The sequence below is a fragment of the Centroberyx affinis genome, unplaced genomic scaffold (genome assembly GCF_046629955.1).
Source record: "Centroberyx affinis isolate AG114_WGS23_722 - 3 ecotype Tasmania unplaced genomic scaffold, CSIRO-AGI_Caff_v1 ptg004049l_1, whole genome shotgun sequence".
Taxonomy (NCBI): domain Eukaryota; kingdom Metazoa; phylum Chordata; class Actinopteri; order Beryciformes; family Berycidae; genus Centroberyx; species Centroberyx affinis.
The window spans coordinates 880,402-895,205 of record NW_027281845.1 but is presented as its reverse complement, the minus strand read 5'-3'; the positions used below and the strand labels follow the sequence as shown (position 1 = coordinate 895,205).

Here is a 14,804-nt window from a genome sequence, read left to right as displayed (position 1 = left end):
CCCATTGCAAAGAAATACAATAACAGTATAAACAATGTGTCTTCATTTTATTAATACATTTATAGGTTTTTCCTATACAGAGATAGTTCTAAAACAACAAAATTAACCAGACACAGCAATGAAATGTAACAAATCTAAACTAGTTACTTGTTTAACTACAACTTATGCATGCATGCACTTATAGTATCACGGTGTCACATTTGCACACTGAATACAAGGCCATTCTTGTGAATGAAGAGAGCTCATGGGGCGTCGCCAGAGCTCTTCTGCATCTTCTCCCGGTCCGGAGGGGTCAACTTGAGTTCACTCCTTCTGACATTCAGCTTTTCATGTTGTGCTCCCTTTGTTTGCTGCACTGATGTGAGAGGGAAACAGCGACCCCCTGTTTCTCTCGCAGGATATCAGGATCAGTCTGGGAACATGAGACACTTCACTCTGTCTGCCTCGTCTCTTTCTCTCTCTACATTAGATAACTACACTAACAAGAGTAAACAAAACAGAAAATTATTTGTTTATGAAACTAGCAGTATTGCTGTTTGTATGACAGAATACAACCAAAAACCAACAAAAACATCAACATTTAGATATATAGATATATAGATAGATAGACAGACAGACAGACAGACAGACAGACAGACAGTAGTATTATGTCTTGAAGAAAATATTATCACACTGATGAAAGTTAAATAAATAGGGTGTTTCCCAAATAGATCATTTTGAAAATATAATTTATATTTTGGACTGTTTGTTGTACATCTTATGCTAACTGGAAGTCATAGTTCATCTACTTTTCTACTTTTTTTATTTACAACTTCACCACTGCACACACACAAGGTCATAACTGGTGCTGTCTAGTATTCTATTTGTGTTGAAGAAACAAATTTAACAGTTTAATCATTGTGCATAGAGCTCATCTATGCACATCACAGCTCATCATATAGAGCAGTGGTTCCCAACCTTTTTCTTAAGGGACCCCTATTTTACCATTGCATACACTGACGACCCCCACCACCCCCCACCCACATACAATTACAAAAAAGGGGAAAAAGTAGCCTACTTCTTTGGAAATATCTTTATGTATATTTCATTATATTCCTTGCTTAAAAAGCAATAACAGCACAGAACAATTAACTGCGATGAACCTAAATAATGAACTTAATACCTGCAGGAAGTTTGTGTACAATTAGCAATTTGTATAAAATTCTGAACAGATTATTTCCTGTGGATATTGCAGTGTAATACAATGTATTTAGCCGGCTTGCTCTGCTAGCTTAGCTCTGTGAATACTGCTGGTGTTACACGCCCTTATCCTCGTGAGATTTTTTAAAAAGTTTATATTTTTATTTATTTTTTTCTAAATAAATAAACTTCTTAAATAACCCTTAAATTTAGTTGTCTTCTTCACAGAAATGAATTAAATGCTGAGAAATGTATATTTTATATATATAAAAATTCTTACACCCTTAAAATCAAGAGGGCTTCGCGACCCCCTGTGGAGCTTTGGCGCCCCTTAGTGGGGGTTGGGACCCCCAGGTTGGGAACCACTGATATAGAGCATCGATATATTCTCTACACTCTCATTAATAATAGTCTGTCAGTTTTGTTTTTCCATGTTGTGAATTCAGAGCTGCAATTATCACAATGGAATTAGACCCTAATGGAAACCACATCCACAGGAAATAATGGAGTCAAAATCCCATTATCCCTCCATAACCCCCCCCCCCCCTCCTCTTTTGCATTTGATATGTAAATCGGGTGCAATATCCATATGGTGCAACTGTGAGTCATCCTTACAATTCAAAGACATCAGAGGTGAAGAGAAGAGGCGGTGATATCAATGTAATTAATGAATAGGATTCTAGGCTAATCAGCGTCATCCTGGCTCTTACGCAACCTTCCAACTTCACAAAGTGTCGAAGAACGTCTTGGGATAGAAAGAAGGCAAAAAAGTGGGTCGGTGTGGTAAAATCTGTCAGAATTATTAGATGTATAGTATTATGAAATACAGATTAAAGGTCTTTCAATGATTTTTCACTTACAAGTTGACTGTTCCCTTCTGTGTCTTGCATGTGTGCATTAACAGATGACTTGTCAGATATGATTCATCATTATATTACCATCTAGTGGACAGTATGAGAAGTGCAAATGCAGTCTGCTGGTACTTCAGCATCAAGGATGCAGGGACGATTCATATTTTATTTATTTATTTTGGTGTATTCTCTCTTTTCTAGATGTATTGCCATTGTTATAACTTCTCTGTTATTCTAAATTTAATGTATTTATTTGTTTATTTTTATGTTTTTTATGTCTATTTATTTTGTCTATATATCAACACATATTTATGCTTTCACATTAGTTTCGTTATTCTTGCTTACTCATTACACTGATTATATTATTCACCCTAAGGACTAGCAAGGTATACTGCACCTGTCAACAAAAAATATGGAAAAAAGGGAAAAAAACAAACAAACAAAAAAAAAGTTTGCAGGGGAGACATAACAATATGAGCTCGAGCTCAACTGAAGTTTGCTCGGTTGCCAATCAGGAAAATCCAAAAATCCATCCCGTTATCCACAGTGGTTTCTATACCGACAGATGTATCTTTTCTGTACAACACTACCTCGTGGTATTTATCCAATATCCACAAAATGCTTTTCCCTACCTCGGAGCACACTGCCTGAACCTTGAACTCACCGCCACGCAAGCGCAGTACACGTAACTCCTTGCACAGTCAACTGGATTCCCTAGGGACCAGTGCCATCTACTGGGCATGTGAAATATTACGTTATTGCCACTTGGACACAATATTTTCTCACTTTTGTAATTTTGACAATACACATTTGTTTCTTTAAATCCATTGTTATGAAGCCCTAATGCTGCACAAACAGTTAATTTTGTGAAGACTTAGCTCATCAGTCCACTTGTCAAAAGCATGATTGACAAAACATATACCAAACTATTATTTCATGTCATGTGGCATCTCTAGACTGTCCGGTGCTTCCTTTACAAAACATAACATAAAAAAAATATATCCATCTTTTAAAAAAAAAAGATGAAAAAATGTTTCTCAGAAATAGAGAATTCATTATGTATACATGTTATCGTTCATCTAATTCAACAATTAACTTCTCCTACATATCATAATGACTCAAATGAAATGACAATACTGGAATCTCATATTCATGTATAGCATTGTGACCTCTGATCTAACATCCTGAATTTCTTGATTCCCGGTGAGCCCAGAGTGTGGCAGCCAAAAGTGTGAGGTGCGGATCAATATGTGCAGAAAAAAGAGAAACCACAATAAACCCTGAGAGAAAGAAACAGAACGGTTTAATTATCTTGAATCAACACATCATCCACAGTTTTGGATCAGCAGAGTTCTTTTTTTAAGTCTTTCTTTAATAGCATTGTGTTGACTGACTTACAAAGCTATCGCAATTTTCTCAAAATGTTATGTGATTTACTAGTCAACCTACTGCCACTTTGGTACTATTTTCTTAATAATATTGTGTGTGATATGCTTTGATCACATAAAGGGATAATTTTACTTGTCTAATGGCATGTGCTGTTTGATGAATGGCACATCTTGCGTACCTGTGCTTTCACCTGCAGTTTCTCTTTGATAACTTGCTGGACGTCTGAATCTGGGGTGGTAATATATTGGCCTGGTTCGAACCAGACTCTTTGACTCTTGGACCCAAAGCTGACCCAACTTGATGCTTGATGGATTGGATGTATGCCAAATTGAAAAGTGGCTCCTAACAGTTCAGAAAAGGCCTTGAGTCATATTTTATGAGGTTTGTAATATTGCCATTAAGCAAGGCCTCGTTAAATTGTGACATTTTTGAACAGATTTTGATTTGACTGAACATTATTTACAGGGGCTACATTGGGGTCCATACAATGTCACTACTAATCTTCCTTTCAGCTGAGGGATCAAAGAACTAGAGTCCAGGACATTTGAAGCATAGGAGAAAAAGTTTGTATTGTAATGACCGTGTTATGGCCCGCTATCTGTTCCACCAGCAGTAAAAACCTCAGTTGCAGCACTGAGCTGCTGGCTCGTGTCCGTCCGTCAGTCCGTCAACTTTAAATTGTATTAATAGCCGGGTGCAGAAGTATAACCTCAAATCAGTAGTAAGCATATGCTCACAGAACTGTCTTGTTAAAAGAAAATTCTATTAAATAAACGTTTTTCAATGTGTGGGTATTTTTCTGTCATTAATTTAGTACAGAATAGAACGGGTGTCACCACTACACTGCAGCACAGGAGGCTACTCACGCATGCATTTAAAAGTCATGATTGGATGACAGTAATTTATCAGCATTAGCCACTGTCATAATCACATTTCTGTCAAAGAAATTCCAGCATGAACCTAAGGGTAATTCAATAAATGGCCTTGGATCTTTTTTTATCCGGTGGAACATTTAGAAACTACTAAAAGAAATGATGAATGGACTCTTCTGTCATTGTGAAGGCATTTGGTCTGCATGAGTAATTTGTGGGTCATGAGGTTAAGGCAAGTCCTCAGCGGCATTATAAGGCTGATGTAAATCCAGTCATAACATTTCAACTGGCCAAATCAAATCAAAAAACTATAAAAAGTTGGTCATAAAAAAAAAAAACATTTCAACTGGCCAAAATGTAATCAGGATTTTTTCCTTTCAGAATCCCCCTGTTGAGTGTTGCTCTGTGTTAACTGGTTGATGGAGTGTTTTGTCTCTCTGTCAGGCTGACAGTCAGCTGAGGTGAATTTCTGCTCCTCCTCACATCACTGCTGCTGGTTTAGATTCAGATGAGGACAAGCTTCATTAGTGATTGGCAATGATGCGGCCTAAATGTTTTTCTTTCATGCCAGCCTAATTCTACATTGAGTAATATATCAACAATAGGACATTTGTTTTGCATATATCTTACTAAAAAGAATATACTTTTGAAAAGTATATTTCCCTATCAACTCTCATGTTTGTCTTTGTCTAATTTTTCATTGGTTTTCAGAGGGAAGATGTTTCTCTAATTGAAATATTGGTTGAAATATTGGTTTACATACTTGCAACTTACTTATTCCAATAGTTTAGATACTCATGATTAAGAAAGTGACCACTTTTTAATTACAGGCAGAAATGGAATTAATGCCATCATTTTGCTAATAGAGTGTAATGTAACCATTGATAAGTTTTGAACTATACATGATGATGGCGTTTGGTTAATTGTTTTTCAAAATAAAAGCCCCTATCATTTTAATAGTTTTATTGACCCTTGAATTAAATAAGGGATGTATACTGTTCATTGGAAGTCTTTGTTGTATGTGGCCTTAGTCCTTTGTTGAGGATGTAAGTGTAAATGTAAGTGTATGTTACCATAGTGAGCTGTTATTGGTTATTTGATTTGATTCGTCATTGTTATATTTTCATTTGCCAGCATGCTCACAGTTCATAAGTATGCAACAAGCTAGTTTTCAGTTGTATTTCTTTTAAGTTTTATCATAGGAAAGTGTTTGATGATGCAGCCCCAGAACACTAGAGGGCAGTACAGCTTTGACTACTGACAGGGTAATGAAGATGCCTGGACCTGAAGTAAATACTAACCAGTAGTAAGCTGAACAAGCTGGCTCTGAAAATTCACATTCACAGTTGACAAGTAAACAACTTTAATGTTGATAATGTCCCTCTACACCCCTGGTTTGTTGGACCCTTGGTTGGTTTTCCTGCTGTTTTGCTGCACTGTTGTTTCTGTTAATGTTTCCACATAACCTCCAAACTGTCTGAGGTCACAGGATGTAACTGTCAGCACGATAAAACATTGGGCTATGAGCCTCAACATATATATTGATACTGACTGTACTGATTGTATCCCATGACTATAATCTATTGGTATTGTACTCCTCTTGGACAACATTAAAATGTTACTGGCAAAGCTAAGAAAACACTAAGCAAAACTATGATATAATCAGTTGGCAATGAATTGTTATTTCATAGGAAACTTGTTTTTTTTTGTTGGTTTATGGCTTGTACATTGTTTCCTTTGTTTTCACGTCTACTGTAGAATGACCAGCAGCACAAAAATCAAAGCAAAGCCAAAAGACAAAATACTGGCAGTAAAATGAAGCCATATGGCATTACTTTGTAGACTGAAAAAGTAAGAATGCTTCTTTTTTCCATCTTGGCCAATTTCTTTTCATGTCATGGTGTTTCATGTCATTCTTTACTGTGAGAAACAACAGGCTTACTATTCACATAAAAAACACGCAGCGCATCATGTTCTTTTAAGTGTTTAATAAATAACAATATCAACAACGACAACAGATTAACAAAAGGTTTGTCTATATCAGACCTGGGTCAAATTGTATTTCCAACTTGTTTTTGTGGTTTGCATTAGCTTACTTACAGTAAGTGCCAGATGGGTGGTGCAATGGGACAATACAGTTGGTGGCAGGACAGTTTAGACAATTAGAGTGATTGTCTTGTTGTGTTAAACCCTTCCTGTCTGCTACTCTAAACAGGTTAAAACAACTGCTAAGAAATATTGCAAATACTATTTGACCCAGGTCTGGTTTATATACATGCAGTCCTGATACCTTGACATATACCAATAATTTACTTTGTGCAGAGGGTGAGGAAAAGGCTTTGGTGATAAGTTATGTAGAGATTGTCACAACTAACTGTCTGTATATCAGTGTGTGTCTGTGTGTGTGTGTGCCTGTCTGTCTCTTTGTCTGTCTGTCTGTGTGGCGTGCAGGTAAAAGTCTTCAGGGTGCACACAGTCACTGCCGCCACGATTTGCGGCTGAGCACACACACACAGGCCACGTTGATGCGTATGTGCCTCCATGCCACCAGGTCCTTAAATGAAGTCAGCGCCCGTACAAAAGTGTGTGAGTTGGTGCAGTAGGAGTTCCAGTGTCTCGCATCAATTCCCAAGCAGCCTGAGCTGCCTGAGTGGGCGCTGTGACACGTCGTCTCAAAGAAGTACTGCTTCTTGTTGACATTGTTGATATTTACGTCTGGAAGCACTGTCACCTCATTGCCTGAGATGTCCGTGGCCTTGGTCTTGTTGCCCACCCAGACGCTAATGCTCTCACACACCGAGTACACCCCGCGGTGCTGAGGCTGTCCTGCCCGCCTACGGGTCCTGCTGCCGGCCCCCCGCGGCCCCGCCGGCTCCGTGTCGGGGGGCTGAGCGCTGAAAAGCACCCTGGGTGAGCGGTAGCGGCGCTTGTTGAAGAGTTTGGGGTCCACTACGGGGACGGAGTTGGGGGTCCTGCCCGGATTCTGCTGCTGCCCTGTCTTGGTGACGCAGGAGTCCCCTCCGATGGTGGCCACAGCCTGGGCACTGATGAAGAGGAACAGCACCAGCATAGACGACCTCATGGGCACACGACCTGAAGGTGTCAACAATAGTCCCAAGACAAGCAGGTCAGGTTGCGGGACAGTAAAGATTTGATTTGACATGATTTGATCTTTTTTATCCATGAAGCAATGCCACTCCATCCATAGGTTTATAATCAGTGACAGTGTTGTGACATCATGTCAGTTTGATACCATTCTCTGTTCATCATGCTATGACACAACACACCAGAACAACACAACAGCTGTCCTTACTTACACAAAATGACAACTCACATACTGTATTTAACACAGTACAGCAGGAATAATAAGCATGCTGACACTTGTGATGGCACTGCCAGCATGTTGTGTTATGTATGGATTATTATATGTTGTATTTGCCTCAGGTGTCATTGTGAATGCAGAACTCATGCATCAAAACTGTTAGCACAATAATTCAAAAGAGAAATCATAGCCTGTAAAAACGTGCATAATGTGAGTTATGATTACACCTATAAATAGTTGTGCGGTCTTTCCTACTAAACATACAGTATGTCTCTTCTCATACCTTTCTTCACTGCTCTCTATTCACAGATACATGAAAGGTGCTCTGTGCACTGTAGCATTTTTGTCGGATATTGAGAGAAAAGTGATGGATTGCTTTAATTGCTTTCCAGCACAAAACAGGAAAAGGGCGACTGTTCTTCCAGCGCCAACAGAGCTGATGCTTTCACAGTTTCTAGCAACAGCAAATAGTGGAACAAATGAAAGGCCTATGGAAAAATCACTGCCAACATGTTTGTCCTCTTCAGCAAAGCAAAACAGACAACCTTTAACTGAAGAAGCAAAGAGTAGCCTATCTAAGTAGCATCCTCTTTGTGACAGAAAGCAACAGGGTTTGGGAAATATGGTCTTAATTTTGAGAAACATTAGCACTGAGAGAGAGGCTACCAATTATCTCAACCATGGTCTTGACAGTAATTAAGGTATCACAACTACTTTGACAATGATATATTGATGCACTGATGCATCACATCCTAGCCACCATGCCTGGTGCCATCATGGAGGTCCATTTGAGAAATCACTGTGTGCAAACAACTGGGCTAGAAAAAGAGAGATACCTGCAAAAGATTGTTGTGGTGTGGCAGTAGGTCAATTCACTATGTTCTGAATAAAAGTGAATCATCTGATAAAGTAGATTTGTTTCCAAATTGTTACTGTGACACAATAAATTGTCTTTAGCCCTAGCCCCATCTGGTCCTAGACTCCAAAGCACTACAAGCTGAATTGAGAAGAGTTAGCTTTACAAACAGCTGTTTGTTGGCATGTTTCTTAGTTAAGTAGCCAGCAGACTAATTTAGCAAAGCAATGTTGATGTTAAGCCTTAGCTACCAGCCATAGAAGCTAATGCGTGTTTACAACAAGACAGTGATGTTAACTAACCAGATATAAAGGTCAGCTAGCAAACAAGCTGTCATTATCTAAACACAAAATCAGATTTATCAGTGGTGAAATGATCAGTTCTCAGTCAAAGACAACACGGAAATTAACCATTTTTGTATTAAGTTATTGTGAGACGGCCATGAGTTGTACATTTAGAAACACAATCAGCTGTTCACAGCCACGATCTGAGGACCTCCAATATGGCCGCCAGAGGAAGCGTCACATCGCCTGAAAGCCCTGTATACCTTTACAGTGTTTCCACGTGAACTGTAGCCCTTTGGCGGCTCCTAGAGCACGTGATCAGAACACACTGTGTTCTGGACTCCTGCCATCAGGCCCGGCCGCGGCCCCCATCCGGTACAGCTCGCTCTCCACTGCTTTACCTCTTCTGCCCTGTTGAGAGACAAGCAGAGAAAGTGTCTCAACCAGCTCATAAACCCACTGTAAACACATTCTTTGCGAGACTGATACGGGAAGAGAAAGTTAATATGTTTAGTCCAGCACACGCAATACACACATACTGAACATACCGAAATAAAGAAGTAGTCCTGCATAATGTAGGTTACCATTAAAGAGTGGAAACATTGTTTGAATGTTCTATCGTGCTGTAATATCAACGTTGTAAACTTTGTCTGCATTCTTGGATATATGGGCTTCGACAGGGTTATGGAGGCTTAAATACTCCTCTACTTCTTCAGTTACCTTGTCACCTTGAAGGACAGATATACAGTATAGTGATTTATAAAGTTTGAAGATTTTTTAAGACCATGTAGGGACCAGATTGTACCCAGTGTTATTAGGAATTTGGTGTTTTCAATATCAAACACACATACACACGTACGCACCCACACACATGCACACAGTAATGTGTTTTTTTTAAGTTTGTGCCAATTGTGGGTTTCCTGCTGGTGTCACACAGTCAGCATAAATGGAGAAAGGGTTCATTTCCCTTCCAGAATTAGCCATTTGCTGCCATTCATTTTTGCACTGTAAGAAAAACAACTTCCACAGACTTGAAAAATGCCCGAGCTGGACAGTCCATCACTGTAAACGCGAAGCCTTAATTTGGTTTTGTCAGAGTTTCTGTTTTATCGTTATTTTAAGGTGCCCAAGTTGAGTGTTTTCATATCAACACTGTATTACGCTGGTCTCTGCTTATTGTCACTCACCTGACACCCACAGGAAAAAATTTAAGCCTCTTCCAGGAAATAATCCCTCAAAACATGTCACCTTACAAATTTTATAGTCACATCCGTGTCTTCTTATTCGGGGTGTCTTTGTTGGAAAGGACAGCAGTGAATTTATAGCTTGGTTTAAAACTGTAAAGTATGTATTTTAAAGATGACAAAAATCCAGTAAATAATCTAATTACATACGGCATGCATCCTTTAAAGCAGTTGCCCTGACAGCGGTAGTTTATGTTCTTGCTTTATGGCACTTCAACAGAGGTGGCCTCTGCCTCTGGCTGTCATGAGATTTAAACCTGTGACTTTCCAACCACAGGATGGGCTGTCTAATGTACAGGCCACCCTGCAATGTGTGACTTATGATTTGTGCTTTGTCTATGTTCTCTTATGCACAGGAATAGAGAATGTATGTAACACTGACACCTCTCTGCTCCTCTCAGTCACTGTCATGTTATTTGTTACTGTCATGCAGTCTGACTAGGCGATTCATCATCATCTCAACAGAACTCTCTCTCTCTGTCTCTCTCTTTCTCTCTCTCTCACTGTCTCTCTCTCTCTCTGTCCCCCCTCTGAGTTAGAACACTTCAGGATCATGAGCTGATAGTGAAGGAAAATCTCAGGAGTGCATAGCTCAAAAATCCCAGGTTTATACTGTCCACATGTTTTGTGGGGGGCCGTTCTGAGTCACTGGAGGGACTGACACTTCCTGCTATTTTATGAAGCCTCTGGGCTATCAATCATGAAAGGCACAAGAGAGGCACAAGACAGGCAGCAGCTCGGCCTGCAGGTAGAGAGGTTAAATAAATACCTAATTGCTGTAGGATTGGTCCCTGGTGCCAAGCGGAGGGTGTATTCCAGCTGTGAGGGTGGCTGCTATAAAAGCTACAGTGTCCACCAATACTGCTTTAAGCAAGGTACTGAACCCCAAAACTGCTCCGCTGAAGACGACCCTACACTGACCACTGCAGCTATAGGAGATATACTAAGAGAAGACAAATTCTTGCTATGTTGTGTAAATTGACCAATATACTAATCTTATGCTTTCACTGGCTACTGTATTGGGTACACCTCCCTGTTTACTCAAACAGCTCTCTCCACCAGAAAGTGAGTCGTGTGGCTATGCCTTCGTATATATATAAAGCATGCAGGGTTGATAGGTTCAGTTACTGATCACCTAAATGTAAAATTGGGCAAGACGTGTGATCTAAGTGATTTTAAATGTGGTATGCTTGTTGGTGCCAGATTGGTTTGAGCATCTCAGAAACGACCTGGTATATTTGCATACTACAATATCTACAGTATGTATCTACTGTAGATACAGAGAATGGTGTAATAAGTGCAGATTCTGTACAGTCCCATGGTGCATTCATGCAAATAGCAAAAATGCAAAAATCAATTAATTTATTCACTTAATTTATCAGTTGTGAATTTATTTGAATCTTTATTTCATCTCCGCTGTCTGGCTCTCTAGTTGATCAGCTGCCTCAATCTCGTCTATGGAGAACATTGTATAGGCTACTTGACTTGCTACTTAATGTTAGCATCTGAACTGTTTACAAACATAGCTTATAGCATATTGCATGCATACATAGAAGCATGGCTTATACAATGTGATTTATTATAAAATGGCAGAGAATGTGTATAATGCCATAAATCAACTGTATGGCAGCATAGAACATAGAAGTAAGTTCTCCTGTTGCGTGATGTCAGCAAAACTAATTTCCATATGAAGAGAATTATCGGAGTTTTAGTGAAAAATTGCAGCTAAGATGTGAAGATTCATGGTTTAAGTTAAAAATCCACAATAATTCACCTTTACTTACTTTTACTAATTAGATACTGCTCAGTGAAGAACAGACTTTGATTTGTGCAAAATATTTTTTTGCCATACCATGAAAAGGTTTCATAGCATTCATCGAAGACTGACATTGACCTGAAATACCTGATTTTGGCCCTTGAGCCACAGTGTTGTGGCAGCTATGTGGTAAGAAACATCTAGTCAGTGGTAGTCCTGTGGGTGAAAATGTCTTATTGATGAAGAAAGGTCAGAGGAGAATGGCAACACTCAAGCTAACAGGCGGGCTACAAGTACGCACATAACACCTCAGTACAACACTGGTGTGCAGAAGGACATCTCAGAACATACAATTCATCGAACCAAAGCGGATGGGCTACAGCATCAGAGGACCGGGCTGGTTTCCACTCCTGTCAGCTACAGCAGAACAGAAAGATGAAGCTACAGTATGCATATGATCACAAACGCTGGACGACTGAAGAGTGGGAAAATGTTGCCTGGTCAGACGATTCACAGTTTCTGTTGCAGAATGCTGATGGCAGGGTCAGAATGTGGCGTAAACAACATAAATCTATGGATCACCTCCTGCCTGGTGGTACACACTGCTGCTGGTGGTGTAATGGGGTGGGAAATGTTGCCTTGGCACACATTAGGCCTTAGTATCAATTCAGCATCATTTGAATGTCACAGCATACCTAAGCATTGTTACTGACCAGGTGCATCCCTTCCTGGCCGCAATCTACCCTTTTTCAAATGGATACTTCCAGCAGGATAATGCGCCATGTCACGAAGCAAGCATCATCTCAATATGGTTCCAGGAACCTGACAGTAACCTGCACAGTCCCCACATCTTAACCCAATAAATCACTTTTGAGGTGGAACGGGATGTCCGCAGCACGAATGTTCCACTGATAAAACTGAACTGTGTGATGCTGCATGATGAATTTCCAGTACCTTGTTGAATCCATGTATCAAATAATTCAGGCTGTTCTGGAGGAAAGGGGGTCCTATCCCCTTTTATTAGGTACTAGTACTATACCTAATAAAGTGGCCTTGACTGAGTTCCCTGGACAAGCAAAAATCAGAAGCCACAGCCAATTATGCATTGTCACAGTTACAGTATGTGGTAAGTAACTATGTAAACTTTTCTTGTTGCTTGATACTTTGAGACTCCCATGGATCGAGGTACGCAGTGAAAGCAGACAAAACATTTCTTCCCTTGTCAGTGTGAATTAACTGAATCAGCAAGCCAGTCAGTTATGTGGTCTGTTAGTCCTGAATAGAGAGGCCACCCACAACCACTGACCTACAACTCATTAGCTCTAATGGAGTCAGTTTAATGAACCCCGTCTGGGTTGACTGACAAGCAGCCCGGGGACGCACACAATCCACAGTCTGCAGACCAGGAACAATCTGCCTCCCCCTAAAAAAAAACAAAAACCCTGCCTTCATTCATATGGTAAAAGTCACACAGTCCTCCTGGTAACCTGACCCACTCGGGCTGGCTCTCATTCAAAGAGGAAGGGAGCCGGTGACTTTATCTGAGGGCCACCACTGGGCTTTGAATGACATGTTGCTCATTGCGTTTCTGTGGGCATTCGTGCGAAACTGCTCACCGGGCTGAAGCATAGCTTTGTGCTGGATTTAACCCTCAAACTCAAAGGATCCTGGGATGACAGACACAAAGAACTTGAGGGATTTACTGTATGAAATATATGAAAGCTATTGTATTCACTGTAATGGCGATGATGCTAACATGTTTTTGAGAATTTTAATACTGGTATTTCAACCTCTGCAGTTGCAACTTCTTTTGTTTTCTTGAACCACTTACGTAGAAACATCCCAACAAGTGTGATGCGTAAAATGGCTGTTGTGTCCTAAATTGTTCATAACCTGTCCATAGATACACAAGGAGAGGCAGGAATACGCAGGAAAAATTGTGTCTGCGCATCTCTTAACTTAAGATAAATAGGGCATAGGTTTGTTGCTATAGCAACCATACAGGTATACTCCATCCTGAGGCTTTGATAGTTTGGTGAGCCACATAGAAAAGGTAGAGGAGAGGGAGTGCTAAGCTGAAAAAAAAGAGCCACAGAGAAGCATGGAGAGATTGGCAATGCCACTAGCAAGTTATCTTCACCCTGCAACTACCCATATAGCTTGTGTGCATCTATATTCTGCTTCCTTTATACTATTAAATAACATAAGGGTTTAAAACAGACCATGAGGACTGTTCCCAATTAACAAATTGTCTTCTTGACTGTGGCCCAGCACAAAAAAGGTGACTGCTAGTTCATTTCTTATATCTCTTTCATCGATACTCCCATTGGAGAAAGTGTGTTCTCTCAGAATACAGATTCTTGTATCAGGACTGCTTCAGTGTATTTGAGTTGGAGTCTGTTTGACACAGATCACACACACAAACACTCAGCACAGCAGCAACAGCAGCAGGTGATGGCTGGCTGGCAATGGTTTAAGGCACACACAGTAATGAATTTGTGTGAAAGATATTGCTGAGAGGTCCGCCTATCACTGAAACACTGTTATCAGTGTTCAGTCCAATCTGTAACTGTGCCATTTAGACCAGAAAATACTTGGAAATGTTCATCAATCCAGAACAGAATTAAAGAAAAACACATCACTTTTAGTGACTGCAGCTTTGGTTGAGGATGAGGTCAGTAAAAGTTGTCGGTTAAAATACACATTTTTAATTATAATATTTTTGTTTCAATAAACACTGAAATCTTCAACGTGTTTAATTTCCTCCTAAAAAAAATTTGTTTTTGCCTAATTTCAAGGAACATCAGCTTTATATAAAAGCAACAATTTGGTGCCCTTGTTACAGTAATAACAATAACAATAACGATAACAATAATGATATGCAAGAACTAGTTACTTTAAAATGTTTATTCCAAAGTTCTGCCAAACCTCTATTACTTGCTTGCTGAGCTTGTCACCTGGTGACCTACACTCAGAAATAGCTCACTGGCATTGTTTAGATCTGTTCGTTTCACATGATAAACTAATCTGAAACTAATAGTTATAATAATG

General features: G+C 39.8%; 1 protein-coding gene across 1 annotated transcript; it reads right to left on the bottom strand.

The window, feature by feature from the left end:
- Positions 1-6,767: 6,767 nt before the first annotated feature.
- On the bottom strand, positions 6,768-7,373 carry ngfb (nerve growth factor b (beta polypeptide)). Its single transcript, XM_071542326.1, has one exon. It carries the CDS (start codon positions 7,371-7,373, stop codon positions 6,768-6,770), a length of 606 nt encoding a protein of 201 aa, XP_071398427.1.
- Positions 7,374-14,804: the final 7,431 nt, after the last annotated feature.

Excerpts from the sequence above, each read along its gene's own strand:
- ngfb (XM_071542326.1), bottom strand. The coding sequence starts at position 7,373 with ATGAGGTCGTCTATGCTGGTGCTGTTCCTCTTCATCAGTGCCCAGGCT.